General features: G+C 46.8%; 1 protein-coding gene across 2 annotated transcripts in view; it reads right to left on the reverse strand.

Moving 5' to 3' along the window:
* Positions 1-24,620, reverse strand: part of SEMA5A (semaphorin 5A) — a 380,052-nt gene that overhangs the window by 63,804 nt on the left and 291,628 nt on the right. For both annotated transcript variants that reach the window (XM_007520548.3, XM_060191157.1), the window contains 3 exons: positions 19,302-19,509; positions 11,328-11,445; positions 1,598-1,779 (listed from right to left, as the gene is read on the reverse strand). In XM_007520548.3, the coding sequence (XP_007520610.1) occupies positions 1,598-1,779; positions 11,328-11,445; positions 19,302-19,509 (508 nt within the window). The remainder of the gene's footprint in view (positions 1-1,597; positions 1,780-11,327; positions 11,446-19,301; positions 19,510-24,620) is intronic.

The following is a 24,620-nucleotide window of genomic DNA, read 5'->3' on the forward strand; positions in this document are numbered from 1 at the left end:
GATCAGTCCAGGCTCTAAAGAGCCCAGAGGTGTTCAGGGTGATTTATTTGCACCCCAAGAATGTTCTACCAGCAAGAGGCCACTAGCCTCTATGTACTGGGTTTTCGGAAAAGCCACGATACAAGTTTGCTTAGGAAAACACGTCACGACTTCTCCAACAGTGGGTGCTTTCCACACATAATTCTGGGACACCATGTCTACCAGAATATTTTCTCTGCTCTAATGAAGCTATTAGATGAGGTTTCTATTCATAGTCTATTATAGTTTCTAATTTCTTTCTACCTATGATGCAATTTAAATTGTATTTATTTGTCTCTATTATTATTGTATTTTATCATTGGATAGACAGAGAAAACTTGACAGGGGAGAAGGAGGTAGAGAGAGAGAGAGACACCAGCAGCCCTGCTTCACCACTTGTGACTCTTCCCCCCTGCAGGTGGGGACCGGACCGGAGGCTTGAACCCCAGGTCCTTGTGCCCTGTAATGTGTGCGTTTAACCAGATGCACCATCGCCTGGCCTGTATTTTTAAGATGTATTTGGAGGGCTGGGTGGTGGTTCATCTGGTTGAACAAACCTGTTACCATGTTCAAGGACCCAGGTTGAAAACCCTGGTCCCCATCTGAAAGGAGGGAAGCTTTACAAGTTGCGAAGCAGTGCTACAGGCCCCTCTCTCTCCCTACTCCTGATTTCTCTCAAGCTCTATCAATTAAAAAAAAAAAGATTGATTGGGAGTCCGTCCACAGTGCAGCGGGTTAAGTGCATGTGGCCTGAAGCACAAGGACCGGCGTAAGGATCCCGGTTCGAGCCCCCGGCTCCCCACCTGCAGGGGAGTCGCTTCACAGGCGGTGAAGCAGGTCTGCAGGTGTCTGTCTTTCTCTCCCCCCCTCTGTCTTCCCCTCCTCTCTCCATTTCTCTCTGTCCTATCCAACAACATCAATAACAATAATAACTACAACAATAAAAAAAAACAACCAAGGGCAACAAAAGGGAAAAATAAATAAATAAATAAATTTTTAAAAAGATTGATTGGGGAGTCGGGCTGTAGCGCAGCGGGCTAAGCGCAGGTGGCGCAAAGCACAAGGACCGGCATAAGGATCCCGGTTCGAACCCCGGCTCCCCACCTGCAGGGGAGTCGCTTCACAGGCGGTGAAGCAGGTCTGCAGGTGTCTATCTTTCTCTCCTCCTCTCTGTCTTCCCCTCCCCTCTCTCCATTTCTCTCTGTCCTATCCAACAACGACAACAACAATAATAACTACAACAATAAAACAACAAGGGCAACAAAAGGGAATAAATAAATAATAAAATAAATATTAAAAAAAAGATTGATTAAAAAATATATTCACTGAAGTGGGAGAGTGTGTTTGTGTCATAAAGTCACTCTGGTATGTGCAGGGCTGGGGGTCAAACTCAGGACTTCCCGCAAGCAGGCCCCTGCCCCGACACCCAGGACACAGGGTGTCCCACTGAAGTGGCCGAGCGTCCTCCTGACAATTAGCCTTCCTCTCTTCAAGAAGGCCCCTGACTCCCCACCTCCACCCCAGAGGGCGTGCTCAGAGGAACGGGGGCCCACGTGTTTGGGGCAGAGTGGGCGCTGACCGGGAGCAGTTGGTGATCTCCATGCGGGGCCCCTCGCACTGCCATCCTCCACACTGGGGGGCCGGGCTGTCGCAGGAGCGGGTCCGGCAGAGGCAGGAGCCCACGGCGCTGCCATCCGTGTGGGAGCAGGGCGTCCACGCAGACCACGGGCCAAAGCGTCCGTCCACTGTGAGGTTCCTGGTCTGGGAAGAGACACAAGGAAGGATTCAGAAGGCGCTTCAGGCTGGAACTGTGATAGAGCAAAGGGGAAGGGTTTGCTCACAGGACCACTGGACCCATACCCAAGGGTCTGTGTTGCAGAGGAGGTGGGTGGGAGAGTGTGTCTGAGAAGACAGCCAAGAACAACAATGGGACGGGGATGAGAGGGAGAAGGAAGAGGAGACTGAAGGATGCTTCTCACTGAGCTCAATCATACGCTAGACTTTCCCACTCATACAAGAAATACAAGACAGGTGTGGCGGATATACACAGCGAAGCCACTCATGGGATGGGGGTGGTCTCTAGCCCTGAGGCAGCACAGGAGGACAGTGACTCTATGGTCTCTTGAGCCACAGTGGGCAAAGGCAAATGGATGAATAAATGAAGGAAGGAGTCGGTCTGCGGACACACAGAGTGTGATGGTCACTGAGGCAGAGGCTTGAGGTCGAACTTATGCAATTTACAGCATCACCTGGAGGCTGGGGTCTGGCCCCTCAGCAATGTCTTAAAAAAAAATCAAGGTATTCATGGTAGCACACTTTGTCATAATGTTAACTTGGATACAACCCAGCTGTCCAACAGTAGAAGAAAGTTGTGATCTATACACACAATGGAATACTACTTAGCTATGAAGAATGATAAATTCATCTTCTTCACCTCATCGTGGATGGAGCTGGAAGGAATCACGAGAAGTGAGATCAGCCAGAAAGAGCAGGATGAAGATGGGCTGATCTCACGCATGGGCAGAAGTGGACAGAAGGGGAAACACCAAGCAGAACGTGGACTGGGTTTGGTGTCTTGCCCCAAAGAAAAGAGTGGGTCAGGACTCTGGGGGAGGGGGGCATAGAGTAGGTCACGAGGAGGGTGGTCTTTTAGGTACTGGTTCATATTGATGAGATTAATTTGGGACGGAGAATGTTGCAGACGCCCATCATGGGGAGATAAGAAATGGCACCTGTATACCAACACCTCTACTGTCAACCATTAACCTGCCCATCAACAACAAAAAGGTAAAAGAAAAATAAAGAAAAACATAAGTGGACAATCATGGTAGACAGCCCTATTGCAGCTGATGTTCCTTGAATGAAGTTGTTCACCCAACTACCAGTGGAGACCTTTTCATCGCCAAGGTCACCACAGACTGACACTGAGTCTAAAAATGTGAGAATGATTCCCAAGGCCAATTCTACCATCTTCTTCCTCCTGAACCAGTCAGGCCCAAAACTTCAAGACTCAGCATTCCCAGCAGAAGACTCCTCTCAGGATGAAAATGAGGCAACACAGGACCCCATCACTCAGCACTCCAGAACACCAGCGTTACAGAAAACAAGGAAGAACTAACTGGAACCCTGCTCAGCATAGGACCCCAGAGCCACTGGGACTTTGTGGGAGAGAAACTCAAGTTCACTATACCGGTGGGCCGGGACAGAGCTAATAACCCAGGCCCTGAACCAAGACAAAGGAGAGACTACATTGGAGCTGAAGGCTGTGAGAGGGAAAGCACAGTTAAAGGCCAGCTTAGGGGGACATAGGAGGTGGGCTGCGGTACTGGTCCTTGGTTCTTCTTTGATCTGAGCTTTGTTTGTACAAGAGGGCTCAGACCTCAAGGACTGAGAGCTGAGTACTGCGATCTCTTCCTGCACAGCTGTGTCTTCGAGGGCAGGGTTAGCTTAGTCTCAGGAACTGAAGGGGGCTAAGGCGTTAAAACAGCTATCTTTCCTTCCTTTCCTTTCCTTTCCTTTCCTTTCCTTTCCTTTCCTTTCCTTTCCTTTCCTTTCCTTTCCTTCCCTTCCCTTCCCTTCCCTTCCCTTCCCTTCCCTCTCTTTCATCCTCTCCCTCTCCCTCTCTCTCTCCTTTCTCTAATTCCTCTGTGATGAGTACTGTATTCTGCATGTGATAATACTGGGGGCCTTCACCTGTGTTCCCTTAGTTCTCTAGGTAAAGGAGAAAGTGGCTACTGCTTCCTCTGACAGTGTTTTCCAAGTTATCACCAGGTTCTACCATGATAAGTCTCCCTTTATTTCATTTATTTATTTAAAAAAATATTGTCTTTTATTTATTGCATAGAGACAGCCAGAAATTGAGAGGGGAGGAAACACAGATACCCTGCTTCACCACTTGCAAAGATTTACCCCTGCAGGTAGGGACTGGGGTGTCGAGCCCAAGTCCTTGCACATTGTAACACATGTGTTCAACCAGGTGTGCCGCCACCCAGCCCCATGTGTCTTTATTATCAGCTAACATGTTTTTCTTCTCCTCCTCCTTCTCCTTTTAACATGGTATTAGAGTGTGAAGCAAGGGTACACAGCCTGCCTAACCCTGGTGAGTAGCCTTCTTGGACCAATTACTTTATGAGAGAAAGAGAGAGAGAGAGAGAGAGAGACAGGCACACAGACAGACAGAATGGAGACAGCTAAGCATAGCACTTTTTCATCCTCCTTCATGAAGCCTCCTTTGGAGCTGCCCATGTGGTGCTTGGGTTCAAACCCAGGGCCTGACACTGAGCTAACTTTTGGCTGCAATCCTCTTACCTGTTCCTAATCTCTCACAGCTGAAGTTGCTTGTGTTTTCAAAGCTTTTGAGAGCAATTATAACAGAACAGTGCATTTGGAAGTGGCTCCCTGAAAGGCCTGTCTCGCATTAGGATGTCCCTTGGTCTCTCAGTAAATGAGTCCCAGGAGAGCACTCAACAGTCGCACTGAGAAAAAAGCCATCTTATTTACTGCCTTGGAGTTCCAGTTCTGTTTCATAGTTTAAATTGCTATTACTGTGTGTGTGTGTGTGTGTGTGTGTGTGTGTGGCCGTGGACTGCACACATGAACAGAGACAGACTGAGATACACAGAGAGACACCACAGCACCAGAGGCAAGTCTTCTGTGGGATCGGGGCTGGAACCTATGTCACTCAAGTAGCAAGATAGGCACCTTGTCGGGTGAGCTGTCTCTCTGGTTGCCCAGTTCTTTTTTTGTTCCTATGGAATACAACAAGGAAGTCTCTCTCTCTGGAGTTGTCCTGCATTGTCAAAGAGACAATCTCTGGACAGTCACCTAATAGCATTGAGCACATGGTCCAGATTCAATGTAACTCGCTCTTTCTCTTGCACCAGATTTCACCAAAGAACGCAGAAACCACCTTCCTGTCTGCGCAGAACACTGAAGGTGGCAGTGGAGTCACTGCTCACGGGACACATCTATCCATTCCTCCAGGCAGACATTCCCAGCCGGGAGCAACATTTTTGTGGCCTGCTGGGGATAATGGCAGTAGGGATGGAAGGTAGACTGTTTCACTGCCCAGCTTTGTTTTGGAACTTTTTCTAATCCCTCTCCACTCTGGTCTGTGGTTTTGCCATCTACAAGGAGGCCTTAGACCTGGACATTCCCATAGTCCCTTTCAATCTGAAGATAACTATCCTACCTCAGCATATGGAGACTCCTGTTACTTCATGGCACTAAAATACTTGCTTGCTGCATTTTGCTAGTTACTACAGAAGGTGTCTTTGACAAGGCCTCATTTCATGGGAGATGAGTATTGGTACTCATCGATCTCTAACGTTGTGGATGGCACTCACACAGAATTATAGCTTAGGAAGACTTATATTTCTTTTCCCACTAGGTTTATCACTGGGGCTCTGTATCTGCAAGATGAAAGATGACTTAGTATTCCCTGTGGCCTTTCTTTCTTTCCTTTCCTTCTTTCATAATTTCTATCTTTCTTTTTAATTTTTTTAAATTATCTTTATTTATTTATTGGATAGAGACAGCCAGAAATTGAGAGGGATGGGGATGATAGAAAGGGAGAGAGACAGAGAGACACCTGCAGCCCTGCTTCACCACTTGCAAAGCTTTCCCCCTGCAGGTGGGGACCAGGGGCATGAATCCAGGTCCTTGTGCACCGCAACATGTGCGCTCAACCAGGTGCGCCACCACCAGGCCCCCTTCCTTCCTTCCTTTCTTTCTCCTTTCTTTTCATTTTATTTATTATCATTTAAAAATATTTATTTATTCCCTTTTGTTGCTCTTGTTATTTTATTGTTGTAAGTAAGTATTATTGTTGTTGTTATTGATGTCATTGTTGTTGGATAGGACAGAGAGAAATGGAGAGAGGAGCGGAAGACAGAGGGGGAGAGAAAGACAGACACCTGCAGACCTGCTTCACCGCCTGTGAAGTGACTCCCCTGCAGGTGGGGAGCCAGGGCTTGAGCCGGGATCCTTATGTCAATCCTTGGGCTTTGCACCATCTGCGCTTAACCCACTGCAGTACCTCCCGACTCCCTCTTCTTCCCTTCCTCCCTTCCTCCCTCCCTTCCTTCCTTCCTTCCTTCCTTCCTTCCTTCCTTCCTTCCTTCCTTCCTTCCTTCCTTCCTTCTCTAACAGGGACAGAGAGAAATCAAGAGGAAAGGGTTGAGTGGGAGAGAGGAAGACAGACACCTTCAGCACTGCACCCCTGCCAGGGAGTTGGAGACTGGGGGCTTTAATTTGCTCCTCACACAAAGTAACGCGTGTGCTCTACTGGGTGTGCTGCCTCATAGCCCCAGGGAGATTCTCAAGGTCACATCATCCTTGTGAACTGACCCAGGGAATCATGCAGAACACATGCAGTAAGTCTATATGCCAGTTTAGATTCTCCTTGAGCGTGTCAAGTGTCTTCAACGTAGAGCCATGTTTTCAGGGATGGTTGCCTAAGCCAACAGAACGTCACGGCAACTATTGCTTGGCCTCTTAGACAACACAAGTTCATAAAAGATTTACAAAGGAATCTTCTATTGGGAAACAGGTGATCAGATCACTAAGTATCTGGGGAAAGGGAAAGGTCCCATGTCTCAGGCAAACTCTGGAGGGCACAGGATACACGTCATGAACCCCAGCCTTTGCACGAGAGGAGAATGAGCACTAACTCTGAGGAGCCTAGTGGGTAACGCCTTTGGCCCCAGGCTGTGGAATCTTGCCCGGGCAGGTGCACGCAGGAGGGTCTGACTGTTATTGAGGTCCTCATGTGCTCACCACTCAACCTGGACTTAGACTTTAGATAGAAGATGCTTTGGCCTAATTCTGCACTCTCTGAGCTGACAAAGCTCAGTATAAAGACGGGTGACTAGAGAAAAGTATTTAACCTATCCCAAGCTCTGCATATCTATCTATCTATCTATCTATCTATCTATCTATCTATCTATCTATCTATCTATCTATCTATCTATCTACCTACCTACCTATCTATCTATCTATCTATCTATCTATCTATCTATCTATCTACCTATCTATATTTCCTTTTGTTGTCCTTGTTGTTTCATTGTTGTAGTTATTATTGTTGTTGTTACTGATGTCGTTGTTGGACAGGACAGAGAGAAATGGAGAGAGGAGGAGAAGACAGAGGGGGAGAGAAAGATAAACACCTGCAGACCTGCTTCACCTCCTGTGAAGCGACTCCCCTGCAGGTGGGGAGTCGGGGGCTCCAACCAGGATCCTTATGTCAGTCCTTGCACCCTGCGCCACGTGTGCTTAACCCGCTGCACTATCACCCAACTCCCAATCTATCTTCTTTTTTTTTTAATATTTATTTTATTTATTTATTCCCTTTTGTTGCCCTTGGTGTTTTATTGTTGTAGTTATTATTGTTGTCGTTGTTGGATAGGACAGAGAGAAATGGAGAGAGGAGGGGAAGACAGAGAAGAGGAGAGAAAGATAGACACCTGCAGACCTGCTTCACCACCTGTGAAGCGACTCCCCTGCAGGTGGGGAGCCGGGGTTCGAACTGGGATCCTTATGCCAGTCCTTGTGCTTTGCGCCATCTGCGCTTAACCCGCTGCGCTACAGCCCGACTCCCCCAATCTATTTTCTCTCTGGATTTATCCATACAACTGCTTTATCTGTCTGTCACACTACTCTGAAACCAGAGGCTATCTTGCAATCCATGCCAGCATTCATTATTTTTTTTTTTAGCAACAGAAAAAAGTAGTATTTTTCACAACTTCCAGAAATCAAATATTAAAACGAGCATAGAAACACATGAGCTATATATTTTTTTAATGCCCGAGTTAAGACTGTTCTAGACCTGCTGTGATCATTTTCCTCTCACCCACTGCAGTCTGTGAGATAGGTTTTCGGGAAGGAATGCATAATTAAGTGAACGCTGGGCAGCAGGTTCTCATTTTCTGTGAGGTACATAAATCGGGGGGAACTGATGGCTTTCTTTCCTGTGTGTGGCTTTCAGTGACATAATTTATTGCCTTATTTTGAGGCTTTGCATAGTTGGGACTTGTCAAAAGTGTAGCCCAATACATAAGAAATTATAGCGGGTGAGAGGGTAGGAGTGAATGTGTATAGTGAAGTCACTGAACACCCCAAAATAAAAGGACTTTGTTCCCTGTGCTTTAGAGACAGTGAGTCTGAGATCTCAGCTCAGCTGGTAAAGCAGAGACGCTGGAAAGTGAAGCTCCCAGCCAATAGCAGGTCAGTGTGCTGCCCTTTCTTGAAATGATCTCCTCACTCACCTCTAGGGTCACCTCCAGGTCCACACTAGAGAAAAATGCACAAGGCATGGATTTATAGAGCCCATGAGCAGAAAAGAACCGCATGCATGCTCAGACGTAGGATCCTGAGATGTGATTTTGTAACGAAGTGTCACGTCTCAAAGGGCCATGGGTTCTAAACCAACAGGCTCTTTGCGAGAACTGCACTGAAATTCTCCAATTTTTCTCTCCCCCCCCCCCCTCGTTCTCTCTCTCCATTGATGATGTTGAACATCTGCAGGGAGATATGCTGTTTCAGCTAATGTGCACATCTGCTTTGGAACCACATTCTAGCTGTTGTCTTTTTGTTTTCCTTAAGCTGCAAAGCACTGAAGGCAAATGGCTCTGTGCTTTTGAAGCGCCACTCAGAAATGAGCAGGACTTGGCAACGCAGCCAGCATCTTTAACAATAGCAAGAGACATTACAGAATAGTTTGCTGCTGAAAGTAGAGCTCTGAAGTTCAGGAACCAAAAGAAGTAGCAGCCAAGGCCACTGCAAAGCCCAGTTCTGAGCTTGGATGAGGCACCAGCAGTCAGACACTGGCTTTAACATCCCTGTCTCCCCCCGTGCCTCTTTCCTTGATAATCTCACACACAGGGACTCTGGAGGGGGCTTCACCAACACCTGGCTGAATCATGGGGAGGATCCTTGGCAGCAAGTGAAGGGACCATTCAGCTGTCCCCAGCATGCCTGTGGTATTAGAGACACACCAAGGTGCTGACAAAGGACAGTTCTACTTCTCTCTGTCCCGACAGATCCCTACCCCCACCTGGACACCAGCCACAGAGAGCGCTCTGGAGCTGCCAAGGGACAACTTAAATGTCCAGAGATGGTGAAGTTAATAGCTGTGGCTCATATGTCTTTGTTTTTTTTTTAATTGAGTGGTTTACAATAAATACGAATTTTGGTGCATGTGTAAATTTCTCCGGTTACTGCAAAACACTCTCACCCCCAGCTTAGGCTCTCCTCCCCCACCAGGCAGCAGGACCTGAAGACCCCCACCCCCCACCCCAGAATCCTTTGGTGCAATGTACCAAATCCAGCCCGAGATCTGCTTGGTGTTTCCCCTTTCAGTTGATTTTTCCACTTCTGTCCATGAGTGAGATTATTCTACTTCATCCTTTTCTTTCTGGATGATCTTGCCTCACAGGATTCCTTCCAGCTCCATCCAAGAGGAGGTAAAGGGAGTGAACCCATCATTCTTCACAGCTGAGTAGTATTCCATTGTGTATATAGATCACAACTTTCTTAGCTACTCATCATCTTGGACACCAGGGTTGCTTCCAGGTTTTGCTCATATTTTGTGAGAACAGACCAAACAGAAAATGAGATAACTTGACTGAAGTTTCTCAGTGGCAGAGCCCTGATGTACCTGCCAAAGGATCTATCTGTCATGTCTATCTATCTAAGCTGTCATGTCAGCATCCTGCACCCTTTAAGCCAGAGCTGAGCAGCGCAGTCCTGCCGCTGCTCTTCCTCCTCCTCTCCCCAATTCTCATCTCTCCCTCTCAGCTCTCTCATTCTCTCCTACTAAACAGACAAACACAGCTTATAAAAATAAGTTTAAAAATTGCAACTAGGGTTACTTCTGGGGCTCAGTACTTGCAAAATAAATCCATTGCTTCTGGCAGAATTTTTTCCTCTTTTATTTATTTGATAGGACAGAGAGAAATTGATAGAGGAGAGAGGTCAAAAGGAAGAGAGACACTTGCAGTCTTGCTTACCACTAATGAAGTTTCCCCCTGCAGGTGGGAATCATGGATTTGAACCCACGTCCTTGCCCATGGTAACCTGTGCTCAAACAGGTGCACCACCACCCGGTCCCGGAAACAGATCTCTAATAATAAAACTGTCGCTTCTGGTATATGAAGACCCAGACATACAATCCAAGGAAATTATAGACCATGTTCTCTTGGATGGAGCAGGGCTGGTCTACATGCAGACAGGTTTCTCCTCATTCAGCCAGGGCCACTGTGGGAATCTGCACGAGGCTGTTTCTCCTGGGCATTCCCGTGACCCTGAGCAGAACCTCTGACATGGTCCCACATGGGAAGCAATGCTAATATCCCACAGTTTATTCACTTAAGAGCTTGCCTCATCTCAGCTTCTGAAATGACAACTCCCAAGGGCAGCGGGTGGGCGTGGAAGCCACACTAGGAATACTACAGGAAGCTCAGAGGCTCACACCAAGTCCAGACACAAGGGTCCAAGAATAAAACAGATGTGACACCCCAGTTTTCAAAGGACTTTAATCTATTTTTTTAAAAAATATTTTTATTTATTTATTATTGGATAGAGATAGAAATTTAGAGGGGAGGGAGAGAGAGAGAGGGAAGGAGACAGAGAGAGACCTGCAGTCCTGACGCTTTCCTCCTGCGGGTGGGGACCAGGGGCTTGAACCTGCATCCTTGTGCAATGTAATGTGAGTACTTAACCAGTTGCACCACTACCTGGCCCCTCAAAGTCCTTTCTCCTAAGCTATTTCTCTCCAGGCAGGCTCACAGAGAATTCTGTGTGACTCTTGTGCAAACTCAGAGCTGAGTGAATATGAGCACAGAGCCTGTGCTGGTGGGAATTTCTCATAGAAGGTGCGCACAGCCCGGAGCGCAGGTTCAGAGCGGGGTCCCCCCTGGGTGTGCGCACAGCCCGGAGCGGGTTCAGAGCCGGGGTCTCCCCTGGGTGCGCACAGCCCGGAGCGCGGGTTCAGAGCCGGGGTCTCCCCTGGGTGTGCGCAGCCCGGAGCGTGGGTTCAGAGCCGGGGTCTCCCCTGGGTGTGCGCAGCCCGGAGCGCGGGTTCAGAGCCGGGGTCTCCACTGGGTGCGCACAGCCCAGAGCTTGGGTTCAGAGCCGGGTCTCCCTGGGTGTGCGCAGCCCGGAGCGGGTTCAGAGCCGGGTCTCCCCTGGGTGCGTACAGCCCGGAGCGCGGGTTCAGAGCGGGGTCCCACCGGGTGTGTGCAGCCCAGAGCATGGCTTCAGAGCGGGATCCCCGTGGGTGTGGCAGGGGGCACGAGGGCAGGGACACTCACAGGGCAGGTGGAGATGCTCTGCTCCCACTGTGTCATGCTCAGGCTCTCCTCCAGGCTGGTGCATTTCTTCATCACCACGTCCCAGCCACAATAAGGGTCCTGGGCCCCGATGCAGGCGCTGCAAACACACCAGAGGTCACTGAAGAGGTAGCTTTTTTTATTTTAATTTTTATTTTATATTTACTTATTTTTCCCTTTTTGTTGCCCTTGTTGTTTTTCACTGTTGATGTAGTTATTGTTGTTGTTGTTGATATCGTCGTTGTTGGATGGGACAGAGAGAAATGGAGAGAGAGGGGAAGACAGAGAGGGGGAGGGAAAGATAGACACCTGCAGACCTGCTTCACCGCCTGTGAAGTGACTCCCTGGCAGGTGGGGAGCCGGGGGCTTGAACCGGGATCCTCACGCCGGTCCTTGCGCTTTGCGCCACGTGCGCTTAACCCGCTGCGCTACCGCCTGGCTCCCGTCGCTTTGCTTTTATGGGGACAGGGGATTAGTTCTTTACAGTCAATGCAGTCGTTGGCACATGTGTGAAAAATCTGTTTTCTGCCAGACACTCTCCCCCCTACCCTCGGCCCCCCTCCACCATCAGGGGCGGAGACCTGAACCCGCCCCCCCCCCCCCCCAGAGCCCTTCACTTTGGGGCAAGACACGAAGCCCAGTCCAGGTTCTGCTTGGTGTTTCCCCTTCTGTTCTGATTTCTCCACTTCTGTCCATGAGTGAGATAAGTCAGGATGAAGATGGGCTGATCTCACCTCACAGGATTCTTTCAAGATCTATCCAAGAGAAGGTGAAGATGACTCCATCATTCTTCACAGGTGAGTAGTATTCCATTGTATATACACACCACAACTTTCTCAGCCACTCATCTGCTATTGACTGCCTGCTTGCTTCCATGTTTTGGCTATGACAAATTTACCACCATCATGTTAACCAGTACCACCACCACCACCACCACCACCATCATCATCACCACTACTATCACTTTAGTAACCTAAGTTGTTGAATATCTGTTAAGATATATCAAATAATTTATGAGTCAGACACTTAACACTAAATGAGGAACGTGTGTGTGTGTGTGTGTGTGTGTGTGTGTGTGTACACACAGGAACACACATACATTCTCATTTTGACCCAAAAGCACAGGGAACTTAAGAAACTGGTCTAAAAATAATCAAATACTGCTCAAAGTTTTAAACAGATAGATGGAACTCAGCAGAGAGGGATTCCTTTTAGGTTTTGTCACTTGAAAAATACATTGATTTTGTTGCCATGAGGATTACCGTTGGGACTAAATGCTTATAATCCAGCACTCCCAGTGGAAAGATTTCCCCTTCCTTCCTTCCTTCCTTCCTTCCTTCCTTCCTTCCTTCCTTCCTTCCTTCCTTCCTTTCGACAGGGATTGATTAAGAGGGAGAAAAGAGGTCCCCAACAAGCAGTAAAGCACTGTTGTCCATCTCTCTCTCTCCATCTCTCTCTCTCTCTCCATCTCTCTCTCTCTCCATCTCTCTCTCCATCTCTCTCTCTCCATCTCTCTCTCTCCATCATCTCTCTCTCTCCATCTCTCTCTCTCCATCTCTCTCTCTCTCCCCCTCTCTCTCCACCTCCCCTATCAATTTGTCCCTGCTTGCCTCTATTAAATAAATAAATACTTACAAAATAGTAAAAATACTCAAGGTAGAAAAAAAATAAAGTAATGAATATACAGGAAGTCAGACAGTTACAGAACAACCCTGCACCACTATGAGTAAGGTAGATTTTCAATAAAGGTCTAGTGGGCAAAGAAGGAATGATGGGAGGCTGGAGGAGAGGGAGGGAGCACAGACAAAATTAAAGGGCAGAAGAAGGACTATTTATTTTTAGACCCTATCCTAAAAGCACAATAACTTAGCAGAGAGCTCATTTTTAATAGACAAAAAGTCAGTGATTGACTCAAAAAAGAAAAAAGAAAAAAAGGGAGCTGTAATATGTATCTGTACACACATTCTCTTTTATTTTTTTAAAATTACCTTTATTTATCCATTAGATAGAGAAAGCAGAAACCGAGAGGAAGGGGGGATAGAGAGGGAGAAAGACAGAGAGACACCTGGAGCCCTGCTTCACCACTTGTGAAGCTTCCCCCCTGCATGTGGGGACTGGGGGCTTGAACCTGGGTCCTTGAGCACTGTAACACGAGTGCTCAACCAGGTGCACCACCACCAGCAGCACTTGTACACATATCCTATTTGAAGTCCTCTAAGTGAAAATGCTGAGTTGAACGTTATGTCTTATCAATACTTATATAATTTTTGAATTAACAACAGAGCTGGTTCTTTTTCCTCTTTAATGGTTTCATGCTGAATGCTCCTTATGATTTCCCCCCTCCCAGTATGATCTTTTCTTACAGATGTTATGACACTGTTGTATATATTGGATTTATTTCCTTAGCTGCCGGATTAATATTTAGGACATCTTTATATATGTATTAATTATCTGCATTTCTGTTCGTTTAAACTTGTGATTCTGGAGACGATCCCAACGTTTTGTTTCTTTTGAGTTTTTCCTTTCTGACTGGGTCTCTGGTTATGCTTTTCAACTTGGTCGCAGGAAATGCATCTTTTAACACAAACGCTTTCTTTCTCTGCCAGCAGTGTTTCAAACACATTACCCACGTGCCACTGTTTTTTTTTCCTGGAGGTGCAGATGTTTCAGAATATTATGCAGCACATTTTTATGAAAATTTTCCTGCCTAACATCTGGATTCAGTGCCCTATTTAGAAAGAACTTTCACAGTTACACAACTTAAAAAGCATTTACTTCTGACTCCTTCACATCCTTTTAGAGCATCATCCCAATCACCTCCACAGCTTAGGTTCATTTACAGTATATTTTAGTAATTCTCTCTGCTGCCTCTCTCAAAACTTACAAACAAAACATGTGTCTTTTAAACACATAGATTATTCAGACTCCGTACTAAAGCAGATGGTCTAGTGCTTAGAAAAGAGAATAAGAAGGCTGGAGTGGTTTCTTTTCCTTTCTTTCTTTCTGTTTTTGTCAAACCTGAATTCATGCAAGTCTTTCAAACACAAGTTCACACATTTCTAATTCTTGAAGTCTGAGAAAATGAACTCTAATAACTTAATTATTTGAACAGTTATTCATTTCAGCGACCAATTCCGCTAAGTAAAATCCGACTTGTATTCACAGCATATAAAATATGCCCTCAATTTCTAAAATATTAAGAACCCATCATTTTAAGACAAACAATTGACACACACACACACACACGAGAGAGAGAGAGAGAGACAGAGAGACAGACAGAGAGAGAGAGAGAGAGAGAGAGAGAGAGAGAGAGAAAGAAGTGAGCACATGCTACCATAAGCAAAGACAAGGGTTCAATACCCCCCAGTTCCTATCTGCAAGGGGGAAGTTTTATAAGCCATGGAACAGTACTGCGTGGGTCTTTCTCTCCCTCCTTCTCTCTCTGTCTCTGTCTCTTTTTTTGCCTCTGGGGTTATTGCTGGGGCTCAGTGCTGGTGCCACAAATTCACTGCTCCTGGTGGCCATTTTTCCATTTTTTTTTTTTAAATTGGATAGGACAGACAGAAATCGAAGGGAGAGGGAGATAGAGGAAGAGAGAAAGATAGAACCCTGCAGACCTGCGTCACTTGTGAAGTGATCCCCCTCCCTGTAGATGGGGAACTGAGGCTGGAACTGGGATCCTTGAGCCAGTCCTTGCCCTTCCTACTTAGCCCAGTGTGCCACTGCCCAGCCCACCCTGCCTCTTTCTACCAGAAAGAAAGGAAACAAAACTGACTGAAGGGAGTGATAATAAAGATGTGGTGTAGGCACAGAGGTCCAACAGTACTAAGCCTAAGCCTGGTGGGGGGAAAAATAAAAGGAAAGGAAGAAGAAAAGAGACCAAAAAGTTAGCTTAAACCAGTGACAGCAGAACAAGCAAGACAGAATGCATTGCTGCCTCTATGAAACCAGGGACAGCACCTTTTCTTTGAGTAATCTGCATATGAAAAGACCCAGGGGCAAGTTTCTAGAAACCTGGAAACCCTTCACCTGTGATCCTTTAACCTGTGAGCAACCCCTGGGCTAATGCGAGGCCCAAACATCACGCAACAGTGATTGTGGACAGTGAGGTAGGGGCCAGATAATATCCCACATTCCCTAACGTAGCGGAAGGGTCCCCATTGGGGTAGAGGCTTCTAAGGAGGTTGAGAGATGACAGAGGAAGGAATTCTTCTCTGAGGGACAGACACATATTTTCTCTGTGTCTGAACCCGTTTTCACACCCATAGACAAGCAGGGCAAAGCTACATCTCCCCAAAGGAGAAAGAATTGTACCATCTCCCTGGCTCTACTTGGGCTTCAGAGCACTCCAAAAACCTCAGGGATGCCAAGAATAGTTTCAACTGTTGCAATGGAAAGCGACTTGTGGTAAAATCTCTTGTCTTCCCATCACTGGGATGGCTCGACATGCTCTTAGCATTCCTTGGGTCCATTAAAATACTAAAGGCTCTCTATAAACACAACTGCCTATTCATTAAAAATATCATTTCTACAAAAATATACCTTCCTCCCTAAAACTATTTCATGCCACGGGCAAACTCTTGATGAATCCTACCTTTATTCCAAACTATGCTTTTAGAATAAAGAGGGTCCTCATTACTTATTATTTTTGAAAGTCAGATTTCTTAGAGAAGCCAAGTGGAAAATTACTGACTTCTCATAGTGAAAGCGACTTTTCCTTATTCTCCTTTGAAAATGTTATTCTTAGTGTGATGAATCCTCAACATGATCTCTTTCTTCTTCTATCCACAGACTTTGTTCTTCTCACTATGTAGACTATCCTGATACTTAAAAGTATCTCAAGTCAGGAAATGTGTTGATAAGGGTTTACATATTTAATTTGAAATCACATTTATTATAATTATATTTTTAGACACACACACATATATATATATGTATATGTATAGGTAGACCCTTGATTCTAGGAAATAAGCAACTTTCCTATTGGACAGAGGCAGAGAAATTGAGAAGAAAGAGAGAGAGAGAGAGAGAGTCCTGTTCCACTGCTTGTGAAGCTTCTCCCCTGCAGGTGGGGACTGGTGGACTGAACCAGGTCCTAGTACATGTTAACATGTGCGCTTAACCAGGTGTGTCACCACTCAGCCCCATATTATCTTTCTTTATTCCAAGATTACCATTTCTTTATTTTCTTTAAAGGTTTCTTCATCAAATAAAGAGAAGAGGGAGATTAAACTCCAGATCTTATGCTTGAGATGGCTCTTGACCCACTGTGTCACCTCCCTGGCCTCCCTACCCCATCTTGCAGTTTTAATAATCTCTACTTACTGACTTTAGGATAAACAGCCCATTGAATAGTGATCTATCATACCTCCTAGCTAGGTGCTGGGTTCTCTTCCTGTTGGAGATTTCAGATTAGAGCACTGGTCGTGATTCAGATGTGGCTTAAAACATGATTGAACACGATGACAAGTTTGGAGATGAGGTCTGAGCACAGCTGGGGATCAGCCCTTAATGGTAACTGATTCAGCGATCAAATCTAAGGCCCCTTGAGGTCCCGTGGCTGGAATCCATAATACACATTGAGGGGATTTGATTGGTGTTGGGATTTCTCACTTGACTCTTCACCCCAGGAGGAAGATGGGGGTCAGGGTTGCCTCTCTGTCATCAACACTCAGGGTCTGGTGTGGCACAGGGCACAGATGAAGATCATCAAATATACTATGAATGGATCAACTAGGGGAAATCTGTAGTCTTTACAGGCTGCACTGAAGCCAACACAAACACAAATACACCAGAGGCTGAGATATTTGCTACAAATGAGAGACCAGAGTGCCACTCAGCTCTGGCATATGGTGTTGGCAGGGATTGAACTGGGGACTCTGGTGCCTTAGACAGGGAAGTCCTGAAGCCCTTGCAGCAAGCTGTTTTTGACATCTTCATAGTACCATGCTACCAATGTATCTATTTTTATTTATTTATTTGCTTCTAGGGTTATTGCTGGGGCTTGGCGCCTGTACTAAGAATCCACTGTTCCTGGAGGCTATTTTTTCCCTTTTGTTGCTCTTGTTCTTTATCATAGTTGTTGTTATTGCTGTCATTGTTGTTGGATAGAACAGAGAGAAATAGAGAGAGGAGGCAAAGACAAGAGGGGGAGAGAAAGACACCTGCAGACCTGCTTCACTGCTAATGAAGTGACCCCCCTGTAGGTGGGGAACTGGGGCTCAAACCAGGACCCTTGAGTTGGTCCTTGTGCTTTGTGCCATGTGTGCTTAACTCACTGTGCTACCTTCCAGGCCTATTTATTTATCTATTTATTTATTTCATTTTATTTTGTTGTCCCTTGGGGTCAGGGTGAGTTCACTCATACTTCATCTTGGAACTCCTGTAGAATTTCTAGAATTCTTATTAGAGTGGGAGAAAGGAAAAGACAAAAAGAGTGAGAGACATCTCAGCATTGGAGCTTTCCCTGGTGCTGTGACACTCCCATGTGGTGCCTCAAACCTGGAACTTGTGTATAGCAAGATACATGCTCTGCCAGGTAAGTTATCTTTAGAGCAGAGTACTACTCAGGGCTGGCTACTGGTGGTGCTCAGGAATTGAACCTGGGACCTCTCTCATGCAAGCCCAGTGTGGAACCACTGCACTGCCTCATTTCCCAGCCCTTATGCTCATTTTGAAAGGAGGAAATATTTCCTTTGTAAAATGGGATTTGGTCAAAGCATTCATCTGGATTTCACTGACAAAGGGGCCTGTAGGAACTTCCTAAGCTTCTCATCACATGGGTGGGTGCTGTGCCAGGCAAGCGCGTGCTTAGTAAAAGCAGTATCTGTCCACCCCACCCTCTGCTGCTTTGCCTTTCCAAGCAACCAAGGTCTTGTAGAAGTGGATTTTCCAGACTCATGTTCTAAAGGAGAGGCTGGGTCAGTCTGTCTAGAAGACACTCTCATAAGCTAATTGGATTTAGAATGAATATTCAATCACAGATTCCTTCCTATTTCTTGTTCTTTTTCTCCTTCTTGTTCGTCTAGTTCTCCTTCTCCTTCTCCTTCTCCTTCTCCTTCTCCTTCTCCTTCTCCTTCTCCTTCTCCTTCTATGCACTGTTGGGGAGTGAAACCCACTCAGTGGTGGGATGTCTTCACCACTGAGTTACCTCCCCTGCAGTTTGTTCCATTCTTTGAGTGAGTGAGTGAGAAAGAGGGATGGTGAAGGGGCAGAATGAGGAAGAGGAGTGAAGAAGTTGAAGAGGAGGAAGGAGAATGAAGAGAAGAATGAGGAGGAAGAGGGAGAGGAGATGGAGGAAGAAGAGACACCAAGGCACTGCTCCACCAACCACGGGGATCTCTTTGGTGCTGTCCGGGATGCTGTGATGATTTTCTGACAACAAGAAATAGAAGGGGTGACAAGTGGTGGCGCACCTGGCTGAGCGCACACATCACAGTACGCATGGACTCAGGTTCAAGGCTCTAGTCCCCACTTTCAGGGGCAAAGCTTCATGAGTGGTGAAGCAGAACTGCAGGTGTCTCTGTCTTTCCTTTCCCTCTCTATATCTGTCTTTATCCAAAATAACTATAAATAAAAATACTTTTAAAAAAAGAATTAAGAGCAAAGGAAGGAGGAGGAAGATAGGAGACTCCACGGCACTGTTCGTTCCATTACCCCTCTGCTGCTGTCCAAGGTGCTCCACCGAGGAGTCCTGGCTTGAACCCAGGGCCTTCAGCTGGTGAGGGACAGCCTCTGCCCTGAGTCAGCCCTGGCCCCCCAGTCACCTCTTGGGACCCCTTCAGCTGTTCACAGATGTGGCAGGGCAACAGGTGGGAAGTCCTCACCACCAGGAAGGGTTTGAGTCCAGGTACTTCCTGGGACTGAAGACTTCGAGGGACGTGGGGTGATGGGATCACCCTGGGGCATGAGGCAGGAGTGGGAACTCACGACACGGGGGGCTCTGGGGGCCCCTACCTGCGGGTGCGGTGGAAGTGGCAGCGCTTGAGCGGGACCTTGGCCACGTGCTGGCGGAGCCCCACGAAGAGCGCGCTCTGGCTGTGCAGCACCCGCAGGCCGCGCACCTGCTCGGGCCGCCGCTCTGGGAACAGCTCCACCTCCTCCAGCAGGCAGCCGGTGGCGCCCGGAGTCAGGGGCGCCCGCACCTTCTTGATGGTGCCTTGATCTGCAAGGAAATGGTGACGGGATGAGGGTGGCTGGTCGCCACTCATAGGACGGCAGCCCCGGCCTCCTTCAGCCTGGCTCCGTACAGCAGTCCAGGAGCCTGAAGCCTAAACCTGACCTAGCCCCTCCTAAATGATAAATAGTGCTGAGAGGAGAGACCCCACAGCCCTACCCTCCTTCCATGGGGCTCCCTCAGTGCTGTGCATGGTGCTGAGAGAGGAAAGACCCCCCCCCACACACACACACAGCCCTGCCCACCCTCCATGGGCTCCCTGGGTGCTGTCCATGGTGCTGAGAGAGGAGAGACCCCACAGCCCTGCCCACCCTCCATGGGCTCCCTGGGTGCTGTGCAGGGTGCTGAGAGAGGAGAGACCCCCCAGCCCTGCCCTCCCTCCATGGGGCTCCCTGGGTGCTGTGCCTGGCTGAGAGGAGAGACCCCACAGTGCTACCTACCCTCCATGGGGCTCCCTGGGTGCTGTCCAGATACCACATCACTGCTACAATGCTATTAATAGGGATTATCCAAAGGGCATGCAAACACCATCTCAGAAGGACCTATGCAGCCCCATGTTCACAGCTGTATTATTCACAACAGCCAAAATACCCACCAACACATGAATCACTAAAGAAGTTATGGAAGGTATACTTCATGGAATACTACTCTGCATTCAAAAAGATAACTATGTGTGCTCTGGGGCAAGATGGATGGAACTGGACGTGATTATGCTTAGGAAAATAAGCAAAGAGATGAAAGACAACTATTGGATGGTTTTACTCATATGTAGAACATAAATAATTGAAACACATGCTTGTGGAAAAAAAAAAAAGGCTTCCATCTTGCTTCTGTCTAACTGGTCAAGTTTGAGACCATGCAGGAGACGTCATGAGCTGAAAGGCGAATTCAGACAATCTACACTAGACCCTCCTACCCTGGACATTCCACTGCTTCCAGAACAGTGTTTTAATATTTACTTTGGAGGACCTCACAATCCTTTATACTGCCCATTGGCCTTGCTGTGAAAACACCTTTCATGCCTGAGCCTCTTACAAGGGAAATAGAAACCAATCCTTTTGCTCACTGAAGCAGGGCCGGCCACGTATCAGGTGACACTAGGCACGCATGTACTTGCTCTGTCTTCACCAGGTGGCTGGCAGATCCAGTGCGAGGTGCAGATACAGTATTTAACAATTGGAGACTACAAGATGGCTGTTTGAAATTTCCCATTTCAGTTTAGAAAGCATAATTGATGTAAAGTCACAGAAGCCCAGGTCCTCCTCGACCATCAGCACGAGGACCTGAAAGCATCCCCTCCCAGAGTCCTTTACTTTGGGGCAAGACACCAAACCCAGTCCACGTTCTGCTTGGTGTTTCCCCTGCTGTTCTGATGTCTCCACTGCTGCCCATGAGTGAGACCAGCCCATCTTCATCCTGCTCTTTCCGGCTGATCTCGCTTCACACCACTGGTGTTTTCTAAACTGAAATGGGGAGCCATCACAGTACATTTGGGTTGGAAGAGAACAACAGTGAATTTTTCAGGGGAGGAAAGAACAGTCCAGAAATGATCAGTGAAGTTCCAAAGGTCAGGTTATTGAACTGGAATTTAGATGGTCTTTGTAACGACCAAGTACTGGTCTCTAAAGGTTCAAAGACATTTTTGTTCTGAAAGTGTGGAGTGGAGCATCAATAAAGCTATGAGGCCCTAAAATATGCACTGAGGTGATAGAACAGGGTCCTAGGCAGTAACTTTTGTTCAAAATAAATATTATGCAATGTTTTATAGATATGGGCTCACAGGGCACACGACTGCTGTATACTTGATGCCAGGTTCCAGAGAAAGCTGGCAGGTTCATGCATACGTGGGGTCGCACTGCCATGAGGTCAGGAAACACATAAGAGCATCCGTGAGTGGAGAGGAGCTTTTATTTTAGTTCCAATTTATCTTATCACCACCAAGGTTATTGTTAGGGCTGAGTGCCAACAAATCAATGACTCCTGTTGGCCCACTTTCCCTTTTTTGATACATACAGAGAGAATTGAGAGGGAAGGTGGGATCCATAGGGAAGGGAAAACTCATCTGCGACCCCTATTACTGTCACGTGTGTGTCCCCATTCTCCTGGATGTCAGCTAGGAAAGTAGCAGGTAAGAATACAGTGCAGGCAACACTGAGAAATGGGTGGGCTTAGATCAGGACTCTGACATTATTCACACTGACGATGCCGTCTCACCTTTATGTTAATAACCCTGGCGATCTTTTGGGTAAAATTAGAGAGAACTAAGTGCTCATGATTGAACTTTCAGATTTCCGAGGAAAAGGTCTCTCTGGTTATAATGAATTTCCTTTTAGGAAGTCTTCGAGAATTTTAGTCTCACCAACATTTCAAGAGGTTATGAGGGGGGAAAAAGTGATTTGAGGAAATAAAGAAAAAACAAAGGGGAGAGGGAAGGAAAAAGAAACAATAAAACGTTTAGTGTTACTATGATAAAAAGTAAATGTTGAATTTCTATTCTCATGTATAATGAGACACCCTTCTGCAATTTATCAAAACTTGAACAATGAGACAATTAGACACTTTTTGTCCTATGACAATCTAGTGAGTTTGATTTTTGAAGAACTTGTGAATCCTAAACAATGAGAAAAATCTCAAGAGAAATTAATTCTAAAGAATAGCAGGTAGAGGGAGTCGGGTGGTAGTGCAGCGGGTTAAGCGCACGTGGTGCAAAGCGCAAGGACTGGCCTAAGGATCCCAGTTCGAGCCCCCAGCTCCCCACCTGCTGGGGAGTCACTTCACAAGTGGTGAAGCAGGTCTGCAGGTGTTTGTCTTTCTCTCCCCCTCTCTGTCTTCCCCTCCTCTCTCCATTTTTCTCTGTCCTATCCAACACTGAAGACAGACAACAATAATAACTACAACAATAAAACAACAAGGGCAACAAAAGGGAAAATAAATAAATAAATATTTTAAAAGAAGAATAGCAGTAGAGACATTTCAAAATCACAGAATCAATAAATATTTCCTTCAAGGTAGAATAGACATCTTAGAGGGTACTGTTGTCCCATACTTAATAGACAGAGACTTTTTATTTTATAAGAAAGAAAAACAGAAAGTCAAGCCAGGGTTAATTCAGGGTGGGAAAAGAGAAACAAAGATTCAGGGAATTGGGGACTGGTGGTCGCGCACCAGGTTAAACACACATAGTAACAGGTGTGAGGACCCGCACAAAGGTCCGGGTTCAAGCCCCCGGTTCCCCACCTGCGGGGGTGTCACTTCACAGTGGTGAAACAGGTCTGCAGATGTCTGTCTTTCTCTCCCCCTCTCAATCTTCCCCTCCTTTCTCAAGTTTTCTCTGTTCTACTCAATAAAATAATGGGAAAAAAATTATCTCCAGGAGCAGTGGAGTCATAGTGCCAGCACTGTGAACCCACTGATATCACTAGAGGCGCGCACACATACATATACACACACACACGCTCACACACACACGCTCACACACACACACACACTCACACACACACACTCACAAACACAGTCACACATACACTCACTCATACACACACACTCACACACACTCACTCATACACACACACTCACACTCACAGACACACACACACTCACTCACACACTCACTCATACACACACTCATACACACACACTCATACACACACACTCATACACACACACACACTCACACACACAGACACACACTCACTCACTCATACACACACACACTCATACACATTCACACACACAGACACACACACACACACACTCACACACACAGTCACACATACACTCACTCATACACACACACACACTCACTCATACACACACACTCACACACACAGACACACACACACAGTCACACACACACTCACTCACACACTCACTCATACACACACTCACACACACACTCATACACACACATACTCACACACACAGACACACACTCACTCACTCATACACACACACACTCATACACACTCACACACACACAGACACACACACACACACTCACACAGACACACATTCACACACACAGACACACACTCAGACATACACACTCACACAGACACACACACACAGTCACACACACACACTCACTCACACACTCACTCATACACACACTCACACACACACACTCATACACACACTCACACACACACACTCATATACACACAGACATACACACACAGTCACACACACACACACACACTCACTCACACACTCACTCATACACACACTCATACATACACACTCATACACACACACACACTCACACACACACACATAGACAGACAGACAGACACACACACACACACACACACACACAAAGATTCAGGAAATCTGCAAAGAATCAGACAGCTGTATTCGTTGTCTTGACTCCTTTCTCCTTTACTAGTGACGTTCCTAAGTTTGGTGACATTTTGAGGCAAAGTCTATTGTGCAGCCGTCTTGTAAGAGGACCCAGGGAAAGAAACTGAACCCTTGGAAGGGACAAGCGGCAGCTGTGACAACGGCTCCTTGTGAGAGGACTGGAGATGCACCAGGGACCCGGCTCACTTAGCTGGGAAGCTTTATGACGTCATGGCCAACAGTGCACCTGATTCGACTTGGTCCCCTGCCACCCCTTCTGGCTTCTGGTGTCTGGCGAGAAGGCGCCCTTTCTGTATTTGCATCGTTTCCCGTTTCTTCCAACCTTAATCAGTCAGGAAATGAGGAACCGCCCGCCCTCTGGCCAGACGGGCAGCACGTTGCCGGGGCAACGGATCATTAGAGAAAGTTCATCAATTCAACCCCAAGCTCCTCTGAAGTCACAGGAAGCGAGTAGATGCTACACAAGTTCATTCTCTTCACTTGTAATTGAGCAAATGAATTAAACTGGTCTTGGCTCTGGGAAGCCTGGTGTCACAGCTGTACAGTGAGAGGGGAATAGAGAGGAAAAATCAGGTCTTCTTGGCTGGCATCTGGCTAGAAATGCGGTGTTTCATTAATGCCATGGATCCCATTCGACTAATCACTCATTTTTCATCCCAAGAATATGTTAGCTACAACCATCTACTAACAGATAATTGGCAGCCCTAATTTTTTTCTTTCTTCTTTATTGTATTTCTTTC

This window comes from Erinaceus europaeus, chromosome 5, assembly GCF_950295315.1.
Source record: "Erinaceus europaeus chromosome 5, mEriEur2.1, whole genome shotgun sequence".
In the NCBI taxonomy this organism is placed as follows: Eukaryota; Metazoa; Chordata; class Mammalia; order Eulipotyphla; family Erinaceidae; genus Erinaceus; species Erinaceus europaeus.